Genomic DNA, 17,824 nt, shown 5'->3' on the forward strand with positions numbered 1-17,824 from the left:
GATTGGTCAGGAGTGGATTACAGTTGATCTACCGGCGCATAGAACATAGAACATAGAAAAACTACAGCACAATACAGGCCCTTCAGCCCATAAAGCTGTGCCGAACATGTCCCTACCTTAGCGATTACTAGGCTTACCTATAACCCTCTATCTTACTAAGTTCCATGTACTTATCTAAAAGTCTCTTAAAAGACCCTATCGAATCCGCCTCCACCACCATTACTGGCAGCCCATTCCACGCGCCCACCACCCTCTGAGTGAAAAACCTACCCCTGACATCTCCTCTGTACCTACTCCCCAGCAGCTTAAACCTGTGACCTCTTGTGGCAACCATTTCAGCCCTGGGTAAAAGCCTCTGAATGTCCACTCGATCAATACCTCTTAACATCTTATACACCTCTATCAGGTCACCCCTCATTCTTCGTCTCTCCAAGGAGAAAAGGCCGAGCTCACTCAACCTATCCTCATAAGGCAAGTTCCCCGACCCAGGCAACATCCTTGTAAATCTCCTCTGCACCCTTTCTATGGCTTCCACATCCTTCCTGTAATGAGGCGACCAGAACTGAGCACAGTACTCCAAGTGGGGTCTGACCAGGGTCTTATATAGCTGCAACATTATCTCACGACTCCTACACTCAATTCCTCGATTGATGAAGGCCAGTACACCATACGCCTTCTTAACCACAGCCTCAACCTGCACAGCTGCTTTGAGCGTCCTATGAACTCGGACCCCAAGATCCTTCTGATCTTCCACTCTGCCAAGAGTCCTACCATTAATATTATATTCCGCCATCCTATTTGACCTGCCAAAATGAACCACCTCACACTTACCTGGGTTAAACTCCATCTGCCACTTCTCCGCCCAGTCTTGCATCCTATTAATGTCTCGCTGCAGCTTCTGACATCCCTCCACACTATCCACAACACCTCCAACCTTTGTGTCATCAGCAAACTTACCAACCCATCCCTCCACTTCCTCATCCAGGTCATTTATAAAAATCACAAAGAGTAAGGGTCCCAGAACAGATCCCTGGGGCACTCCACTGGTGACCGACCTCCATGCAGAATATGACCCATCGACAACCACTCCTTGCCTTCTGTGGGCAAGCCAGTTCTGGATCCACAAAGCAATGTCTCCTTGGATCCCATGCCCCCTCACTTTCTCAATAAGCCTTGCATGGGGCACCTTATTAAATGCCTTGCTGAAGTCCATATATACTACATCTACTGCTCTTCCCTCATCAATGTATTTAGTCACATCCTCAAAAAATTCAACCAGGCTCGTAAGGCATGATCTGCCTTTGACAAAGCCATGCTGACTATTCTTAATCATATTATACCTCTCCAAATGTTCATAAATCCTGCCTCTCAGGATCTTCTCCATCAACTTACCAACCACTGAGGTTATCTCTACTCCCTTTCTTGAATAAAGGAACAACATCCGCAATCCCTCCAATCCTCCAGAACCTCTCCCGTCTCCATTGATGATGCAAAGATCATCGCCAGAGGCTCAGCAATCTCCTCCCTCGCCTCCCACAGTAGCCTGGGGTACATCTCATCCGGTCCCGGCGACTTATCTAACTTGATGCTTTTCAAAAGCTCCAACACATCCTCTTTCTTAATATCTACATGCTCAAGCTTTTCAGTCCGCTGCAAGTCTGCACTACAACCACCAAGATCCTTTTCCATAGTGAATACTGAAGTAAAGTATTCATTAAGTACCTCTGCTATTTCTTCCGGTTCCATACAAACTTTCCCACCGTCACACTTGATAGGTCCTATTCTTTCACGTCTTATCCCCTTGCTCTTCACATACTTGTAGAATGCCTTGGGGTTTTCCTTAATCCTGCCTGCCAAGGCCTTCTCATGACCCCTTCTGGCTCTCCTAATTGCCTTCTTAAGATCCTTCCTATTAGCCGTAGATCTCATAGAAATCATAGAAACCCTACAGTGCAGAAGGAGGCCATTCGGCCCATCGAGTCTGCACCAACCACAATCCCACCCAGGCCCTACCCCCACATATTTACCCACTAATCTACGCATCCCAGGATTCTAAGGGGCAATTTTTAACCTGGCCAATCAACCTAACCCACACATCTTTGGACTGTGGGAGGAAACCGGAGCACCCGGAGGAAACCCACGCAGACACGAGGAGAATGTGCAAACTCCACACAGACAGTGACTCGAGCTGGGAATCGAACCCGGGACCCTGGAGCTGTGAAGCAGCAGTGCTAACCACTGTGCTACCGTGCCGCTCTAACATTACCTAGCTCCCTGAACCTTTTGTAAGCTTTTTTTTTCTTCTTGACTAGATTCATTACAACCTTTGTACACCACGGTTCCTGTAACATAGAAACATAGAAAACTGCAGCACAAAACAGGCCCTTTGGCCCCATAAGTTGTGCTGAACATATCCCTACCTTTTAGGCCTATCTATAACCCTCCATCCTATTAAGTCCCATGTACTCATCCAGGAGTTTCTTAAAAGACTCTATTGAGTTTGCCTCCATAACTTCCCTGTCTCATGTTCCTTACTCCCCAAAATAACACTGAGCACCCAGAGGATCGAAACCAGTGATTGGCTCATTGATCCCTTAGTCTAATTGGCTGCTCAGTCAGTATGGAGGTCAGTGACTGTTGCTGATTGGTCAGATGGGCCTGGGCGCTGTAACATTCACACCGTTCCTTACCTCTTGGATGACTGTGTCGGAGGCAGAAATCACTTTCTGTTTCTTCACAGGAGACAGAACAGGTTCCATCTGAGCCTTATAGGTAACTAACTGAAGCTCATAGTCCTATCAAAACATAATGTCCCAGGGTTAACATCTGTGCAGCTGGTCACACAAACAGCTGCTCGACTCAAAACCCATATCAGTGTCAGTGTGCATGTGTCAGTGTGTGAGTGAGTGTGCGATTGAGTGTGTGTGTGAGTGTGCAAATGAGAGTGAGTGTGCGAGTAAGTGTGGGAGTCGGTGAGTGTGCAAGTGTGGGAGTGAGTGTGCGAGTGAATGTGCGAGTGTGTGCGAGTGTGCAAGTGAGTGTGCGAGTGTGTGCGTGTGTGTGCGAGTGAGTGTGAGTGAATGTGAGAGTGAGTGCGCGTGAAAGTGTGCGAGTGAGTGTGAAAGTGAGAGTGAGTGTGAGAGTGAGTGTGCGAGTGAGTGAGTGTGCAAATGAGCGTGTGAGTGTGAGTGACTGTGCAGGTGGTGTGCGAATGAGTGTGAGTGAGTGTGCGAGTGTGAGAGTGAGTGTGCGAATGTGTGCGAGTGACTGTGCGAGTGAGTGTGCAAGTGAGTGTGAGTGTGTGTGCAAGTGGTGCGAGTGAGTGTGCAAGTGAATGTGAGTGAGTACGTGAGCGAGTGAGTGTGCGGGTGAGCGAGTGAGTGAGTGTGTGGGTGTGCGAGTGAGTGTGCAAGTGACTGTGAGAGTGTGTGTGCGAATGAGTGAGTGAGTGGGTGACTGAGTGTGCGAGTGAGTGTGTGTGCAAGTGAGTGCGAGTGTATGTGCAAATGAGTGTGAGTGAGTGTGCGAGTGTGAAAGTGAGTGTGAGTGAGAGTGAGTGAATGTGCAAATGAGCGTGCGAGTGTGTGACTGTGCGGGTGGTGTGCGGATGAGTGTGAGTGAGTGTGCGAGTGTGAGAGTGAGAGTGTGTGCGAGTGACTGCGAGTGAGTGTGCAAGTGAGTGTGAGAGTGTGTGCGAGTGGTGCGAGTGAGTGTGAGTGTGCAAGTGAATGTGAGTGAGTACGTGAGCGAGTGAGTGTTCGGGTGAGCGAGCGAGTGAGTGTGTGGGTGTGCGAGTGAGTGTGCAAGTGAGTGTGAGAGTGTGTGTGCGAATGAGTGAGTGGGTGACTGAGTGTGCGAGTGAGTATGTGTGCAAGTGAGTGCGAGTGTATGTGCAAATGAGTGTGAGTGAGTGTGCGGGTGAGTGTGCGGGTGAGTGTGCGGGTGAGTGTGAGAGTGAGCGTGAGAGTGTGTGTGCGCGAGTGTGCATGTGAATGTGAGTGTGAGTGTGCAAGTGAATGTGAGTGTGCGATTGAGTGTGTGAGTGTGCAAGTGAGTGTGAGTGTGCAAGTGAGCGGGTGTGAGTGCCTGTGAGTGAGTGTGAGTGTGTGGGCGAGTGAGTGAGAGTGCATGCGAGTGAGTGTGAGTGAGTATGTGAGCGAGTGAGTGTGCGGGTGTGCGAGTGAGAGTGCATGCGAGTGAGTGTGAGTGAGTATGTGAGCGAGTGAGTGTGCGGGTGTGCGAGTGAGAGTGCAAGTGATTGTGAGAGAGTGTGTGCGTGCGAGTGAGTGTGCAAGTGTGTGGGAGTGAGTGTGAGTGCCTGTGAGTGAGTGAGTGAGGTTGCGAGTGAGTGAGTGCGTGCAAGTGAGTGTGCGAGTGAGTGTGAGAGTGCCTGTGAGTGAGTGTGTGAGTGAGCGAGTGAGTGTGTGCGTGTGGGTGAGTGTGCAAGTGTGTGGGAGTGAGTGTGAGTGCCTGTGAGTGAGTGTGTGAGTGAGGTTGCGAGTGATTGAGTGCGTGCAAGTGAGTGTGCGAGTGAGTGTGAGAGTGCCTGTGAGTGAGTGTGTGAGTGAGCGAGTGAGTGTGTGCGTGCGAGTGAGTGTGCGAGTGAGCGTATGAGTGAGTGTGCAAGTGAGTGTGCAAGTGCGTGTGCAAGTGAATGTGCGAGTCTGTGCGAGTGAGTGTGCGAGTGAGTGTAAGTGGGTACGAGTGAGTGTGCGAGTGAGTGTGTGACTGAGTGTGCGAGTGGTGTATAAATGAGTGCAATTGAGTGTGCGAGTGTGAGAGTGAGTGTGAGAGTGTGTGTGTGCGGGTGAGTGTGTGAATGAGTGTGTGTGGGTGAGCATGCAAGTGAGTGTGCGCGCGCAAGTGAGTGCGAGTGTATGTGCAAATGAGTGAGTGTGCACGTGTGTGAGTGAGTGTGAGTGTGTGCGAGTGAGTGTGAGTGTGCAAGTGAATGTGAGTGAGTGTGCGATTGAGTGTGTGTGTGCGAGTGAGTGTGCAAGTGAGTGTGAGTGAGTATGTGAGCGAGTGAGTGTGCGGATGTGCAAGTGATTGTGAGAATGTGTGTGGGCGAGTGAGCGTGCAAGTGAGTGTTCAAATGAGTGTGCGAGTGAGTGTCTGAGTGAGTGTGAGAGTGCCTGTGAGCGTGTGAGTGAGTCTGCGAGTGAGTGAGAATGCATGCGAGTGAGTGCGCGAGTGAGTGTGTGAGTGCCTGAGTGTGTGATTGTGTGAGTGAGTGCGAGTGTGTGTGCGAGTGAGTGTGTGAGTGCCTGTGAGGGAGTGTGAGTGTGCGAGTGAGTATGCGACTGAGTGTGTGTGCAAGTGAGTGAGTGTGCGAGTGAGTGTGCGAGCGAGTGAGTGCACGAGTGCGTATGCGACTAAGTGTGTGAGTGAGTGTGCAAGTGAGTGAGTGTGCGAGTGAATGTGCGAGTGAGTGTGCGAGTGAGTGTGCGAGTGAGTGTGCGAGTGTGTGGCAGAGTGTGAGAGAATGGGCGAGTTTGCACGTGAGTGTGCAAGTGTGTGCGAGAGTGTATGAATGAGTGTGCGAGTGAGTGTGCGAGTGAGTCTGTGAGTGAGTGTGCGAGTGAGTGTGTGTGGGTACGAGTGAGTGTGCGAGTGAGTGTGAGTGAGTGCGCAAGTGAGCGTGCGAGTGAGTTTGTGAGTAGGTACGAGTGAGTGCGAGTGAGTGTGCGAGTGTGTGTGACTGCGAGTGAGTGTGCGAGTGAGTGCGACTGAGTTTTCAAGTGAGTGTGCGAGTGAGTGCGCAAGTGAGTGTGTGAGTGAATGTGCGAGTGAGTGCGAGTGAATGTGCGAGTGAATGTGCGAGTGAGTGTGCGAGTCAGTTTGTGAGTAGGTAAGAGTGAGTGAGTGTGCGAGTGTGTGTGACTGCGAGTGAGTGTGCGAGTGAGTGCGACTGAGTTTTCAAGTGAGTGTGCGAGTGTGTGCGAGTGAGTGCGCAAGTGAGTATGCGAGTGAATGTGCGAGTGAGCACGAGTGAATGTGCGAGTGAGCGCGTGTGAATGTGCGAGTGAGCGCGAGTGAATGTGCAAGTGAGTGTACGAGTGTGTGTGCGAGTGTGTGTGAGAGTGGGTACGAGTGAGTGCGAGTGAGTGTGCAAGTGAGTGTGCGAGTGCGTGTGACTGCGAGAGTGTGCGAGTGAGTTTTCAAGTGAGCGTAAGTGAGTGTGCGAGTGGGTACGAGTGAGTGCGCAAGTGCACGTGCGAGTGAATGTGCGAGTATGTGTGCGAGTGTGTGTGAGTGTGTGTGTGAGTGGGTACGAGTGAGTGTGAGTGCGAGTGAAGGTGCGAGTGAGTGAGTGAGTGTGAGAGTGCCTGTGAGTGAGTGTGTGTGTGTGTGACTGCGAGTGTGCAAGTGAGTTTTCAAGTGAGCATAAGTGAGGGTGCAAGTGAGTGTGCAAGTGAGTGTGCGAGTGTGTGCAAGTGAGTGTGAGTGAGTGCGAGTGACGATGCGAGGGTGCGAATGAGTGTGCGAGTGGGTGACTGAGTGAGTGTGAGAGTGCCTGTGAGTGAGTGAGTGTGCAAGTGAGTGAGAGTGTGCGAGTGAGTGTGCGAGTGTGTGAGTGTGCGAGTGAGTGTGCAAGTGAGTGTGTGTGAGTGAGTGCACGAGTGAGTGTGTGAGTGAGTGAGTGTGCGAGTGTGTGTGAGTGAGTGTGCGAGTGACTGTGTGAGTGAGTGTGCGAGTGAGTGTGAGAGTGTGAGTGAGTGTGTGAGTGAGTGTGCAAGTGAGTGTGCGAGTGTGTGTGAGAGTGTGAGTGAGTGCGAGTGAGTGTGAGTGCACGAGTGTGTGTGTGAGTGAGTGTGTGAGAGTGAGTGTGCGAGTGAGTGTGTGAGTGTGTGAGCGTGAGTGTGCAAGTGAGTGTGAGAGTGAGTGAGTGCGAGTGAGTGTGTGTGTGTGCGAGTGTGAGTGAGTGTGTGTGTGTGTGAGTGTGCGAGTGAGTGTGTGAGTGAGTGTGAGAGTGTGAGAGTGAGAATGAGTGTGCGAGTGAGTGTGTGAGTGAGTGTGTGAGTGAGTGAGTGAGTGTGTGTGTGAGTGTATGAGTGAGTGTGCGAGTGAGTGTGCGGGTGAGTGTGTGAGTGTGTGTGAGAGTGTGTGAGTGTGAGTGTGCGAGTGAGTTTGAGAGTGTGTGAGTGAGTGTGTGAGTGAGTGTGAGAGTGTGAGTGAGTGTGTGAGTGAGTGTGTGAGAGTGTGTGTGAGAGTGTGAGTGAGTGTGCGAGTGAGTTTGAGAGTGTGTCATTGAGTGTGTGAGTGAGTGTGCGAGTGAGTGTGCGAGTGAGTGTGAGTGTGTGATTGAGTGTGTGAGTGAGTGTGTGAGAGTGTGTGAGTGAGTGTGTGAGAGTGTGTGAGTGAGTGTGAGAGTGAGTGAGTGTGAGTGTGTGTGTGTGTGAGTGAGTGTGAGTGAGTGTGCGAGTGAGTGTGTGAGAGTGTGCGAGTGAGTGTGCGAGTGAGTGTGTGAGTGCGAGTGAGTGTGCAAGTGAGTGTGCGAGTGAGTGTGCGAGTGAGTGTGTGAGTGAGTGTGCGAGTGAGTGTGTGAAGGTGTTTGGGTTTTGGTTAGGGACTGTACTGATTTTCTTTGTGTTATTTTTATTTTGTTACCTTGATGGCATCGATATATTGTTTCGCAAATTTCTCACATTCATCCACCTTGTCTCGATTCTTCTCAACTTCCTGCAGCACTTTCTGTACAACCACAAGTAGCTGAATTAGCAGAGCAATCAGGGGGAGGATGAAAGAGAGGGGGGAGGGAAAGGGGGGGAGAGGGAGGGGGACGGCGAAACAGAGGGCAGGAGCAAGGAGGATGGTGGCGGGGGGAAGAGGAGGGGGAGAGGAGACAGCGGGGGAGGGGGGACAGAGTCTCCACCACAATCTGTCTCCACCACACTCTCAGACAGTACATTCCAGATCCTAACCACTCACTGTGTGAATCTGTCTCCACCACACTCTCAGACAGTACATTCCAGATCCTAACCACTCACTGTGTGAATCAGTCTCCACCACACTCTCAGACAGTACATTCCAGATCCTAACCACTCGCTGTGTGAACCTGTCTCCACCACACTCTCAGACAGTGCATTCCAGATCCTAACCACTCGCTGTGTGAACCTGTCTCCCCCATAAGAGATGAAATTGCTGGGCCTCTAACAGAAATCTTTGTTTCCTCATTGGCCCTGGTGAGGTCCCAGAGGATTGGAGGATAGGCAATGTTGTCCTGATATAGGGGACAACGACATAGGGGAAGAGTAGCAAGGATAACCCGGGTAATTATAGGTCAGTGAGCTTGATGTCAGTAATCGTGAAATTGCTGGAGAAGATTCTTAGGAATAGAATTATACACATTTGAAACTGAATGGTCTTGTTAGCGACAGGCAGCATGGTTTTCTACGAGGGCGGTCGTGTCTCACTAATTTAATTGGGTTTTTTGAGCAGGTGACAAAAATGATTGATGAGGGAAGGGCCGTGGATATTGTCTCCATGGACTTTAGTAAAGCATTTGGCAAGGTCCCTCATGGCAAGCTGGTGCAAAAGATTAAACCTCACGGGATCAGGGCTGAACTAGCTAGGTGGATTCAGAACTGGCTTGGCCATAGAAAGAAGTCTCACAACACCAGGTTAAAGTCCAACAGGTTTCAAGTCCAACAGAACCTGGTGTTGTGAGACTTCTTACTGTGTTTACCCCAGTCCAACGCCGGCATCTCCACATAGAACATAGAACAGTACAGCACAGAACAGGCCCTTCGGCCCACGATGTTGTGCCGAACTTTATCTGAAACCAAGATCAAGCTATCCCACTCCCTATCATCCTGGTGTGCTCCATGTGCCTATCCAATAACCGCTTAAATGTTCCTAAAGTGTCTGACTCCACTATCACTGCAGGCAGTCCATTCCACACCACAACCACTCTCTGCGTAAAGAACCTACCTCTGATATCCTTCCTGTATCTCCCACCACGAACCCTATAGTTATGCCCCCTTGTAATAGCTCCATCCACCCGAGGAAATAGTCTTTGAACGTTCACTCTATCTATCCCCTTCATCATTTTATACACCTCTATTAAGTCTCCCCTCAGCCTCCTCCGCTCCAGAGAGAACAACCCTAGCTCCCTCAACCTTTCCTCATATGACCTACCCTCCAAACCAGGCAGCATCCTGGTAAATCTCCTCTGCACTCTTTCCAGCGCTTCCACATCCTTCTTATAGTGAGGTGACCAGAACTGCACACAATATTCCAAATGTGGTCTCACCAAGGTCCTGTACAGTTGCAGCATAACCCCACGGCTCTTAAACTCCAACCCCCTGTTAATAAAAGCTAACACACTATAGGCCTTCTTCACAGCTCTATCCACTTGAGTGGCAACCTTTAGAGATCTGTGGATATGGACCCCAAGATCTCTCTGTTCCTCCACAGTCTTCAGAACCCTACCTTTGACCCTGTAATCCACATTTAAATTTGTCCTACCAAAATGAATCACCTCACATTTATCAGGGTTAAACTCCATTTGCCATTTTTCAGCCCAGCTTTGCATCCTATCTATGTCTCTTTGCAGCCTACAACAGCCCTCCACCTCATCCACTACTCCACCAATCTTGGTGTCATCAGCAAATTTACTGATCCACCCTTCAGCCCCCTCCTCTAAGTCATTAATAAAAATCACAAAGAGCAGAGGACCAAGCACTGATCCCTGCGGCACACCGCTAGCAACCTGCCTCCAATCCGAAAATTTTCCATCGACCACCACCCTCTGTCTTCGGTCAGACAGCCAGTTACCTATCCAATCGGCCAACTTTCCCTCTATCCCACACCTCCTCACTTTCATCATAAGCCGACCATGGGGGACCTTATCAAAGGCCTTACTAAAATCCATGTATATGACATCAACTGCCCTACCTTCATCAACACACTTAGTTACCTCCTCAAAAAATTCTATCAAATTTGTGAGGCACGACTTGCCCTTCACGAATCCGTGCTGACTATCCCGGATTAATCCGCATCTTTCTAAATGGTCGTAAATCCCATCTCTAAGGACCTTTTCCATCAATTTACCAACCACCGAAGTAAGACTAACCGGTCTAAAATTACCAGGGTCATTTCTATTCCCTTTCTTAAACAGAGGAACAACATTCGCCATTCTCCAGTCCTCTGGCACCATCCCCATCTTGGCCATAGAAGACAGAGGGTAGCGGTGGAAGGGTGTTTTTCTGAATGGAAGTCGTAACTCATGGTGTTCCGCAGGGATCAGTGCTGGGACCTCTGCTGTTTGTAATATATATAAATGACTTGGAACAAAACATAGCTGGTCTGATTAGTAAGTTTGTGGATGAAACTAAGATTGCTGGAGTTGCGGATAGTGATGAACCTTGTCAGAGAATACAGCAGGATATAGATAGGCTGGAAAATTGGGCGGAGAAATGGCGGATGGAATTTAATCTGGACAAATGCAAGGTGATGCATTTTGGTCGATCCAATTCAGGTGGGAGCTATAAAATAAATGGCAGAACCATCAGGAGCATCGACACACAGGGAGATCTGGGAGCACAGAGAGATCTGGGAGTACAGGTCCACAGATCCTTAAAAGTGGCAGCACAGGTGGAAAAGGTGGTGAAGAAAGCATGTGGCAGGCTTGCCTTCATCGGCCGGGGCATCGAGTGTAAAAGTTGGCAAATTATGTTACAGTTGTATAAAACGTTGGTGAGGCCACATTTGGAAAACTCTGTCCAATTCTGGTTGTGACATTACCAGAAGGATGTGGAGGCTTTGGAGGGAGTACAGAAAAGGTTTACCAGGATGTTGCCTGGTATGGAGGGTCTTAGCTATGAGGAGAGATTGAATAAACTGGGATTGTTCTCCCTGGAAAGACGGAGGCTGAGGGGCAAACTGATGGAAGTTTATAAAATTATGAGGGGGAGAGATAGGTTGAACAATTGGAAGCTTTTTCCCAGGTCAGAAATGACAATTACAAGGGGGGAAAGGTTCAGTGGAGATGTGCGGGGGAGGTTTTTTACACAGAGGGTGGCGGGGGTCTGGAGTGCACTGCCAAGTGAGGTGGTTGAAGCAGTTACGTTAGCAACATTTAAGACTTATCTGGATAAGACACATGAGCAGATAAGGAATAGAGGGACATAAGCAGTTGGTCCAGATAGGTAAACGTGATTGGCGCAGGCTTGGAGGGCTAAAGGGCCTGTTCCTGTGCTGTACTGTTCTTTGTTTACACTCAAACAGTGCATTGCAGATCCTAACCACTCACTGTGTGAATCTGTCTCCACCACACTCTCAGACAGTACATTCCAGATCCTAACCACTCGCTGTGTGAATCTGTCTCCACCACACTCTCAGACAGTGCATTCCAGGTCCTAACCACTCGCTGTGTGAATCTGTCTCCACCACACTCTCAGACAGTGCATTCCAGGTCCTAACCACTCGCTGTGTGAATCTGTCTCCACCACACTCTCAGACAGTGCATTCCAGATCCTAACCACTCGCTGTGTGAACCTGTCTCCACCACACTCTCAGACAGTACATTCCAGATCCTAACCACTCGCTGTGTGAATGTGTCTCCGGAAGAGGAATGTGGTAGCGATAGGGGGCACTATGGGGATAGATACTAATCTCTGCTGCCAAGGACAGCAGCTCCAAAGGTTGTGTTGCCTGCTCAGTACCAGGATTGAGGATATCTCCGCATGGCTGGAAAACAAGTTGGAATGGGAGGAGGAGGACCAAGAATCACCTAGTGCATTACGATGGGCTGCACTTCAATTGGACTGGGATCAGTGATCCGGTCAATTGTATAACTAGGGCTGTGGACAGGGATTTAATGTAAGAGGGGGAGGGTACAGGTAAAGAATACAGAAAATTACAGCACAGGAACAGGCCCTTCGGCCCTCCCAGCCTGCACCGACCGTGCTGCCCGACTAAACTAAAACCCCCTGCCCTTCCGGAGACCATATTCCTCTATTCCCATCCTATTCATGTATTTGTCCAGACGCCCCTTAAAACTCATTATCGAATCTGCTTCCAGCACCTCCCCCGGCAACGAGTTCCAGGCACCCACCACCCTCTGTGTAAAAAACTTACCTCCTACAAAGCATGGCTTTAAATTGAGGGGGGGTAGTTATAGAACCGATGTCAGGGGTAGGTTCTTTACCCAGAGGGTGGTGAGGGATTGGAATGCCCTGCCAGCATCAGTAGTAAATGCGCCTAGTTTGGGGGCGTTTAAGAGATCCGTAGATAGGTTCATGGACGAAAAGAAATTGGTTTAGGTTGGAGGGTCACAGTTTTTTTTTAACTGGTCGGTGCAACATCGTGGGCCGAAGGGCCTGTTCTGCGCTGTAATGTTCTATGTTCTATGTTCTATGTTCTATCTCCTTTAAACCTTGTCCCTCGCACCTTAAACCTATGCCCCCTAGAATTGACTCTTCCACCCTGGGGAAAAGCTTCTGACTATCCAGAAGACTTAGAAACCCAAAGAGAAAGGTTGAGGTATTGGAACAGCATAGCAATGTGGATAAAGGCAAACAGAGTGGAACAGGAAGGGAGAGAGAGTTTAACAGGAATTGTATAACAGCGAATGAATCCATTGCTCAGAGTAAAACATTGAAATTAAAGGTCCATAGCTTGTAACTCTACTGAGTTGTTTGAAGAATAAATTTGCTGAAGGTGAAAGACAAGCTTTTGTCTCATTCCTGCACCAAATATTATCACTGCAATGAACATCAGTATGGATGGAAATGAAGAATAGCAAGTGTCAGCAAACACTGGGGCTCATTTATAGTAAATGTTGCCCCTGAGAAGCAAAGGCAGGAGAAATTATCATTGGGGAATGAGGAAATAGCAAAGAAATTGAACAAATATTTTGTGCTGTTTTCACAGTGGGAGACACAACTATCATAGCAGAAATAGTTGGTAAACTAGGGGCTGAACAGAGGGGGGAGATTAAATCAGTTGAGAAAATGTATTGGTGAAGCTTTGAGACGAAATTCCAACAAATCCCCAGGACTCCGGGCCTACACCCAGATTGCGGAGATGCCGATGAAGCAATCCATATTAAGGAGCCTGAGACTGTAAAAACTAGTGCCAAATAAACCTGTTGGACTTTAACCTGGTGTTGTGAGACTTCTTACTGTGCTACACCCAGAGTTCCAGTAGAGATATCTTCAGAGAAAGTGATTGCACTAGCTCTGATTTTCCAAAAATTCCTGAGATTCAGAATCGTCCTTTTGACTGGAAGTTGGCAGATGTTACACCACTTTTCATGAAAGGAGGTGGAGAGAAAACAGTGAATAGTTAGTCTAACGTCAGTTGTGAGGAAAATACTGGAATCTGTTCGTCAGCAAGTCTTAACAAGGCAATTACAAAAAGTCAATCTAGTTTTCCAAAAGGGAAATCCTGTTGAACAAATTTATTATTTTTCTGAGGGTGTAACTCATAGGGTAGATAAAGGGGAACCAGTAGATCTAGTATACCTGGTGTACTTGAAGCTCAATATCAGCCATGATCAATGTCCCCAATCGTGGGGGAATGCAGATCTGGGGGTCATAGTTTGAGGATAAGGAGTAAACGTTTTAGAACTAAGGTGAGGAGAAATTTCTTCACCCAGAGGGTGGTGAATGTGTGGAATTCACTGCCACAGAATGTAGTTGAGGCCAAAGCATTCTCTGATTTCAGGAAGAAATTAGATATAGCTCTTGGGGCTAAAGGGATCAAGGGATATGGGGGGAGGGGGAATCAGGATATTGAATTCGATGATCAACCATGATCAAAATGAATGGTGAAGCAGGCTAGAAGGGCTGAATGGCCTCATCCTGCTTCTAGTTTGTATGAATTGAAGAACAGGTTCATATTTTCTACTCCTATTCCTGTTCCCTTCTTCCCTGGGTCCCTCCCCATTCAATTCTCCATGTCGTAGGCTTGCCTCTCCCCAGGGTCCCCTCTGGGTTCAGTCTTCCCTGGGTGCCCCATCCCCTGCCACGTACCTTCTCTTGCTGCAACTGTTCCTTCAGGCTCCTGCTGTCTCTGATTGGTCTGGCCTGGATCTTCTCCTGACGCTCTTTAGTCTCCTGAATCCACTGGATCAACCAATCATGAGCCTCCCGGTAATAGCTGAGCTGTCGACCAAGCTGTTCCAACTCTCGGGAGCGGATGTCAATCTGTGCCTGGATCCCCTGCCAATGTTCCAGAAGTTGCTGCACACACTCACGGTAGCGATCTAAATCCACATCTCGCTCACTGTGACTGTGGATCATCTGTTCATTCACCAGCTTGGCTTTGCTCAGTTCACTCTCCAGATTATCAAAGAGGGGTCGGTTACCTTCAACCTCTCCACGCATCCCCTAAACAGAAAAGAACAAACCAATCAGCTAACCATTGACAAAACCACGCTGAGGGCCAGCATCAAGATACAGGACGTTGTCTGGATGGATGTTAAAAAGACGGTTTGACAAGTGGCCATGTAAAGGTTGGTTAACAAAACGGAGATTCATGGAATAGGAGAATCAACAAAGAACAAAGTACAGCACAGGAACAGGCCCTTTGGCCCATCAAGCCTGTGCCGATCATGATGCCCTAACTAAACTAAAAAGAAACCTTCTGCCCTTACTCGGTCCGTGTCCCTCTATTCCCTCCCTATTCAATATCCAGATGCTTCTTAAATGTTGCTAATGTGCCTGCTTCCACCACCTCCTCTGGCAGCGCGTTCCAGGCACCCACCACTCTCTGTGTGAAAAACTTCCCCCGCACATCGCCCTTAAACTCTCCCCCTCTCACCTTGAACCTGTGCCCCGTGTAATTGACACTTCCACCCTGGGGAAAAGCCTCTGACTATCCACCCTGTCTGTGCCTCTCATCATTTTGTAGACCTCTATCAGGTCTCCCCTCAACCTCCGTCTTTCCAGTGAAAACAATCCCAGTTTATCCAACCTCTCCTCATAGCCGACACCCTCGAGACCCGGCAACATCCTGGTGAACCTTCTTTGCACTCGCTCCAAAGCTTCCACGTCCTTCTGGTAGTGTGGTGACCAGAACTGCACGCAATACTCCAAATGCGGCCTAACCAAGGTTTTATATAGCTGCAACATGATTTCCCAACTCTTGTATTCAGTGCCCCGGCTGATGAAGGCAAGCATGCCATATGCCTTCTTAATCACCTTGGCCACCTGTGTTGCTACCTTTAGGGAACTGTGGACCTGTACGCCCAGATCCCTCTATATGTTAATGTTCCTGAGGGTTCTGCCATTTACAGTATAATTCACACCTAAATTTGATCCTTCAAAATGCATCACCTCACATTTATCCGGATTAAACTCCATCTGCCATTTCTGTGCCCAAGTCTCCAATCTATCGATATCCTGTTGTATCCTCTGACAATCCCCGGCACTATCAGCAACTCCACCAATCTTCCTGTCATCCGCAAACGTACAGACAGATCAGACCACACACATTTCCCTCCAGATCATTTATATATACTACAAACAACAGAGGTCCCAGCACTGATCCCTGTGGAACATCATGAGCTACAGATTTCCATTCTGAAAAACACCCTTCCACCGCTACTCTCTGTCTTCTATAACCAAGTAAGAAGTCTCACAACACCAGGTGTTGCTCAGCGACTCTGCGTTGTCGTGTGTCAGTGTATCAGTGTTCGGCCTCTGATCTTCGGGTAAGCGTTCCCCAAGGCGACCACCATCACGACACACGACAGCGCAGAGTCGCTGAGCAGAGACTGATAGCCAAGTTCCGCACACATGAGGACGGCCTCAACTGGGATCTTGGGTTCATGTCACACTATCTGTAACCCCCACGACTTGCCTGGGCTTGCAAAATCTCACTAACTGTCCGTCTGGAGACAATACACATCTCTTTAACCTGTGCTTAACCCTCTCTCCACCCACATTGTCTGTACCTTTAAGACTTGTTTACCTGTAAAGACTCGCATTCTAACCATTATTTTGTAAATTGAGTTTGTGTCTTTATATGCCCTGTTTGTGAACAGAATTCCCACTCACCTGATGAAGGAGCAGCGCTCCGAAAGCTAGTGGCTTGTGCTACCAAATAAACCTGTTGGACTTCAACCTGGTGTTGTGAGACTTCTTACTGTGTTTACCCCAGTCCAACGCCGGCATCTCCACATCAAGGCTTCTATAACCAAGCCAGTTCCATATCCATCCCGAATATCCCACCCCACCCCGAATCCCATGTGATTTTAGTTTTTGTACCAGTCTGCCGTGTGGGACCTTGTACCCTGTAATTGGCCCTGGCCCAATTAGGCACCCTCACCCGAGGGCCATTCTTGTCCTTATCCATGACATCCCGAAATCTTACAGAATTAAGAGAGGCAAGGGAGGAAATTGCTGGAGCCTTGAGAGAAATCGTTGTATCGTCACTGGCTACAGGGGAGGTCGTGATGTGGAGATGCCGGCGTTGGACTGGGGAGGTCCCAGAGGTTTGGAGAATAGCCAATGTTGTTCCTTTGTTTAAGAAGGGTAGCAAGAATAATCCAGGTAATTACAGGCCGGTGAGCCTGACGTCAGTGGTAGGGAAATTATTGGAAAGGATCCTTCAAGACAGGATTTATTCCCACTTGGAAAAAAGTGGATGTATTAGTGAGAGGCAACATGGTTTTGTGAAGGGAAGGTCGTGTCTCACAAACTTGATTGAGTTTTTCGAGGAAGTGACGAAGATGATTGATGAGGGTAGGGCAGTGGATGTTGTCTACATGGACTTCAGTAAGGCCTTTGACAAGGTCCCTCATGGCAGACTGGTACAGAAGGTGAAGTCGCATGGGATCAGAGGTGAGCTGGCAAGGTGGATACAGAACTGGCTCGGTCAAAGAAGTGGAGATGCCGGCGTTGGACTGGGGTAAACACAGTAAGAAGTTTAACAACACCAGGTTAAAGTCCAACAGGTTTATTTGGTAGCAAAAGCCACACAAGCTTTCGAAGCTCTAAGCCCCTTCTTCAGGTGAGTGGGAATTCTGTTCACAAACAGAGCTTATAAAGACACAGACTCAATTTACATGAATAATGGTTGGAATGCGAATACTTACAACTAATCAAGTCTTTAAGAAACAAAACAATGGGAGTGGAGAGAGCATCAAGACAGGCTAAAAATCACCCTCAATCCCATGCCTCCGTATTTTCTGCAATAGCTTACCGTGGGGAACCTTATCAAACGCTTTACTGAAATCCATATACACCACGTCAACTGCTTTACCCTCATCCACCTCTTTGGTCACCTTCTCAAAGAACTCAATAAGGTTTGTGAGGCACGACCTACCCTTCACAAAACCGTGTTGACTATCCCTAATCAAATTATTCCTTTCTCGATGATTATAAATCCTATCTCTTATAATCCTTTCCAATACTTTGCCCACAACAGAAGTAAGGCTCACCGGTCTATAATTACCAGGGTTGTCTCTACTCCCCTTCTTGAACAAGGGGACAACATTTGCTATCCTCCAGTCTTCTGGCATTATTCCTGTAGACAATGATGACATAAAGATCAAAGCCAAAGGCTCTGCAATCTCCTCCCTCGCCTCCCAGAGAATCCTAGGATAAATCCCATCCGGCCCAGGGGACTTATCTATTTTCACACTTTCCAGAATTGCGAACACCTCCTCCTTATGAACCTCAATCCTGTCTAGTCCAATAGCCTGTATCTCAGTATTCTCCTTGACAACATTGTCTTTTTCCTGTCTGAATACTGACGAAAAATATTCATTTAGCTCCTCTCCTATCTCTTCGGACTCCACGCACAACTTCCCACGACTGTCCTTGACTGGCCCTAATCTTACCCGAGTCATTCTTTTATTCCTGACATA

The 17,824-nt window shown here is 48.5% G+C and overlaps 1 protein-coding gene across 16 annotated transcripts in view; it reads right to left on the reverse strand.

The window, feature by feature from the left end:
- Positions 1-17,824, reverse strand: part of LOC144504463 (plectin-like) — a 745,079-nt gene that overhangs the window by 38,569 nt on the left and 688,686 nt on the right. For all 16 annotated transcript variants that reach the window (XM_078229777.1, XM_078229768.1, XM_078229848.1 and 13 more), the window contains 3 exons: positions 13,983-14,339; positions 7,612-7,695; positions 2,691-2,795 (listed from right to left, as the gene is read on the reverse strand). In XM_078229777.1, the coding sequence (XP_078085903.1) occupies positions 2,691-2,795; positions 7,612-7,695; positions 13,983-14,339 (546 nt within the window). The remainder of the gene's footprint in view (positions 1-2,690; positions 2,796-7,611; positions 7,696-13,982; positions 14,340-17,824) is intronic.

Source organism: Mustelus asterias, chromosome 2 (assembly GCF_964213995.1).
Source record: "Mustelus asterias chromosome 2, sMusAst1.hap1.1, whole genome shotgun sequence".
In the NCBI taxonomy this organism is placed as follows: Eukaryota; Metazoa; Chordata; class Chondrichthyes; order Carcharhiniformes; family Triakidae; genus Mustelus; species Mustelus asterias.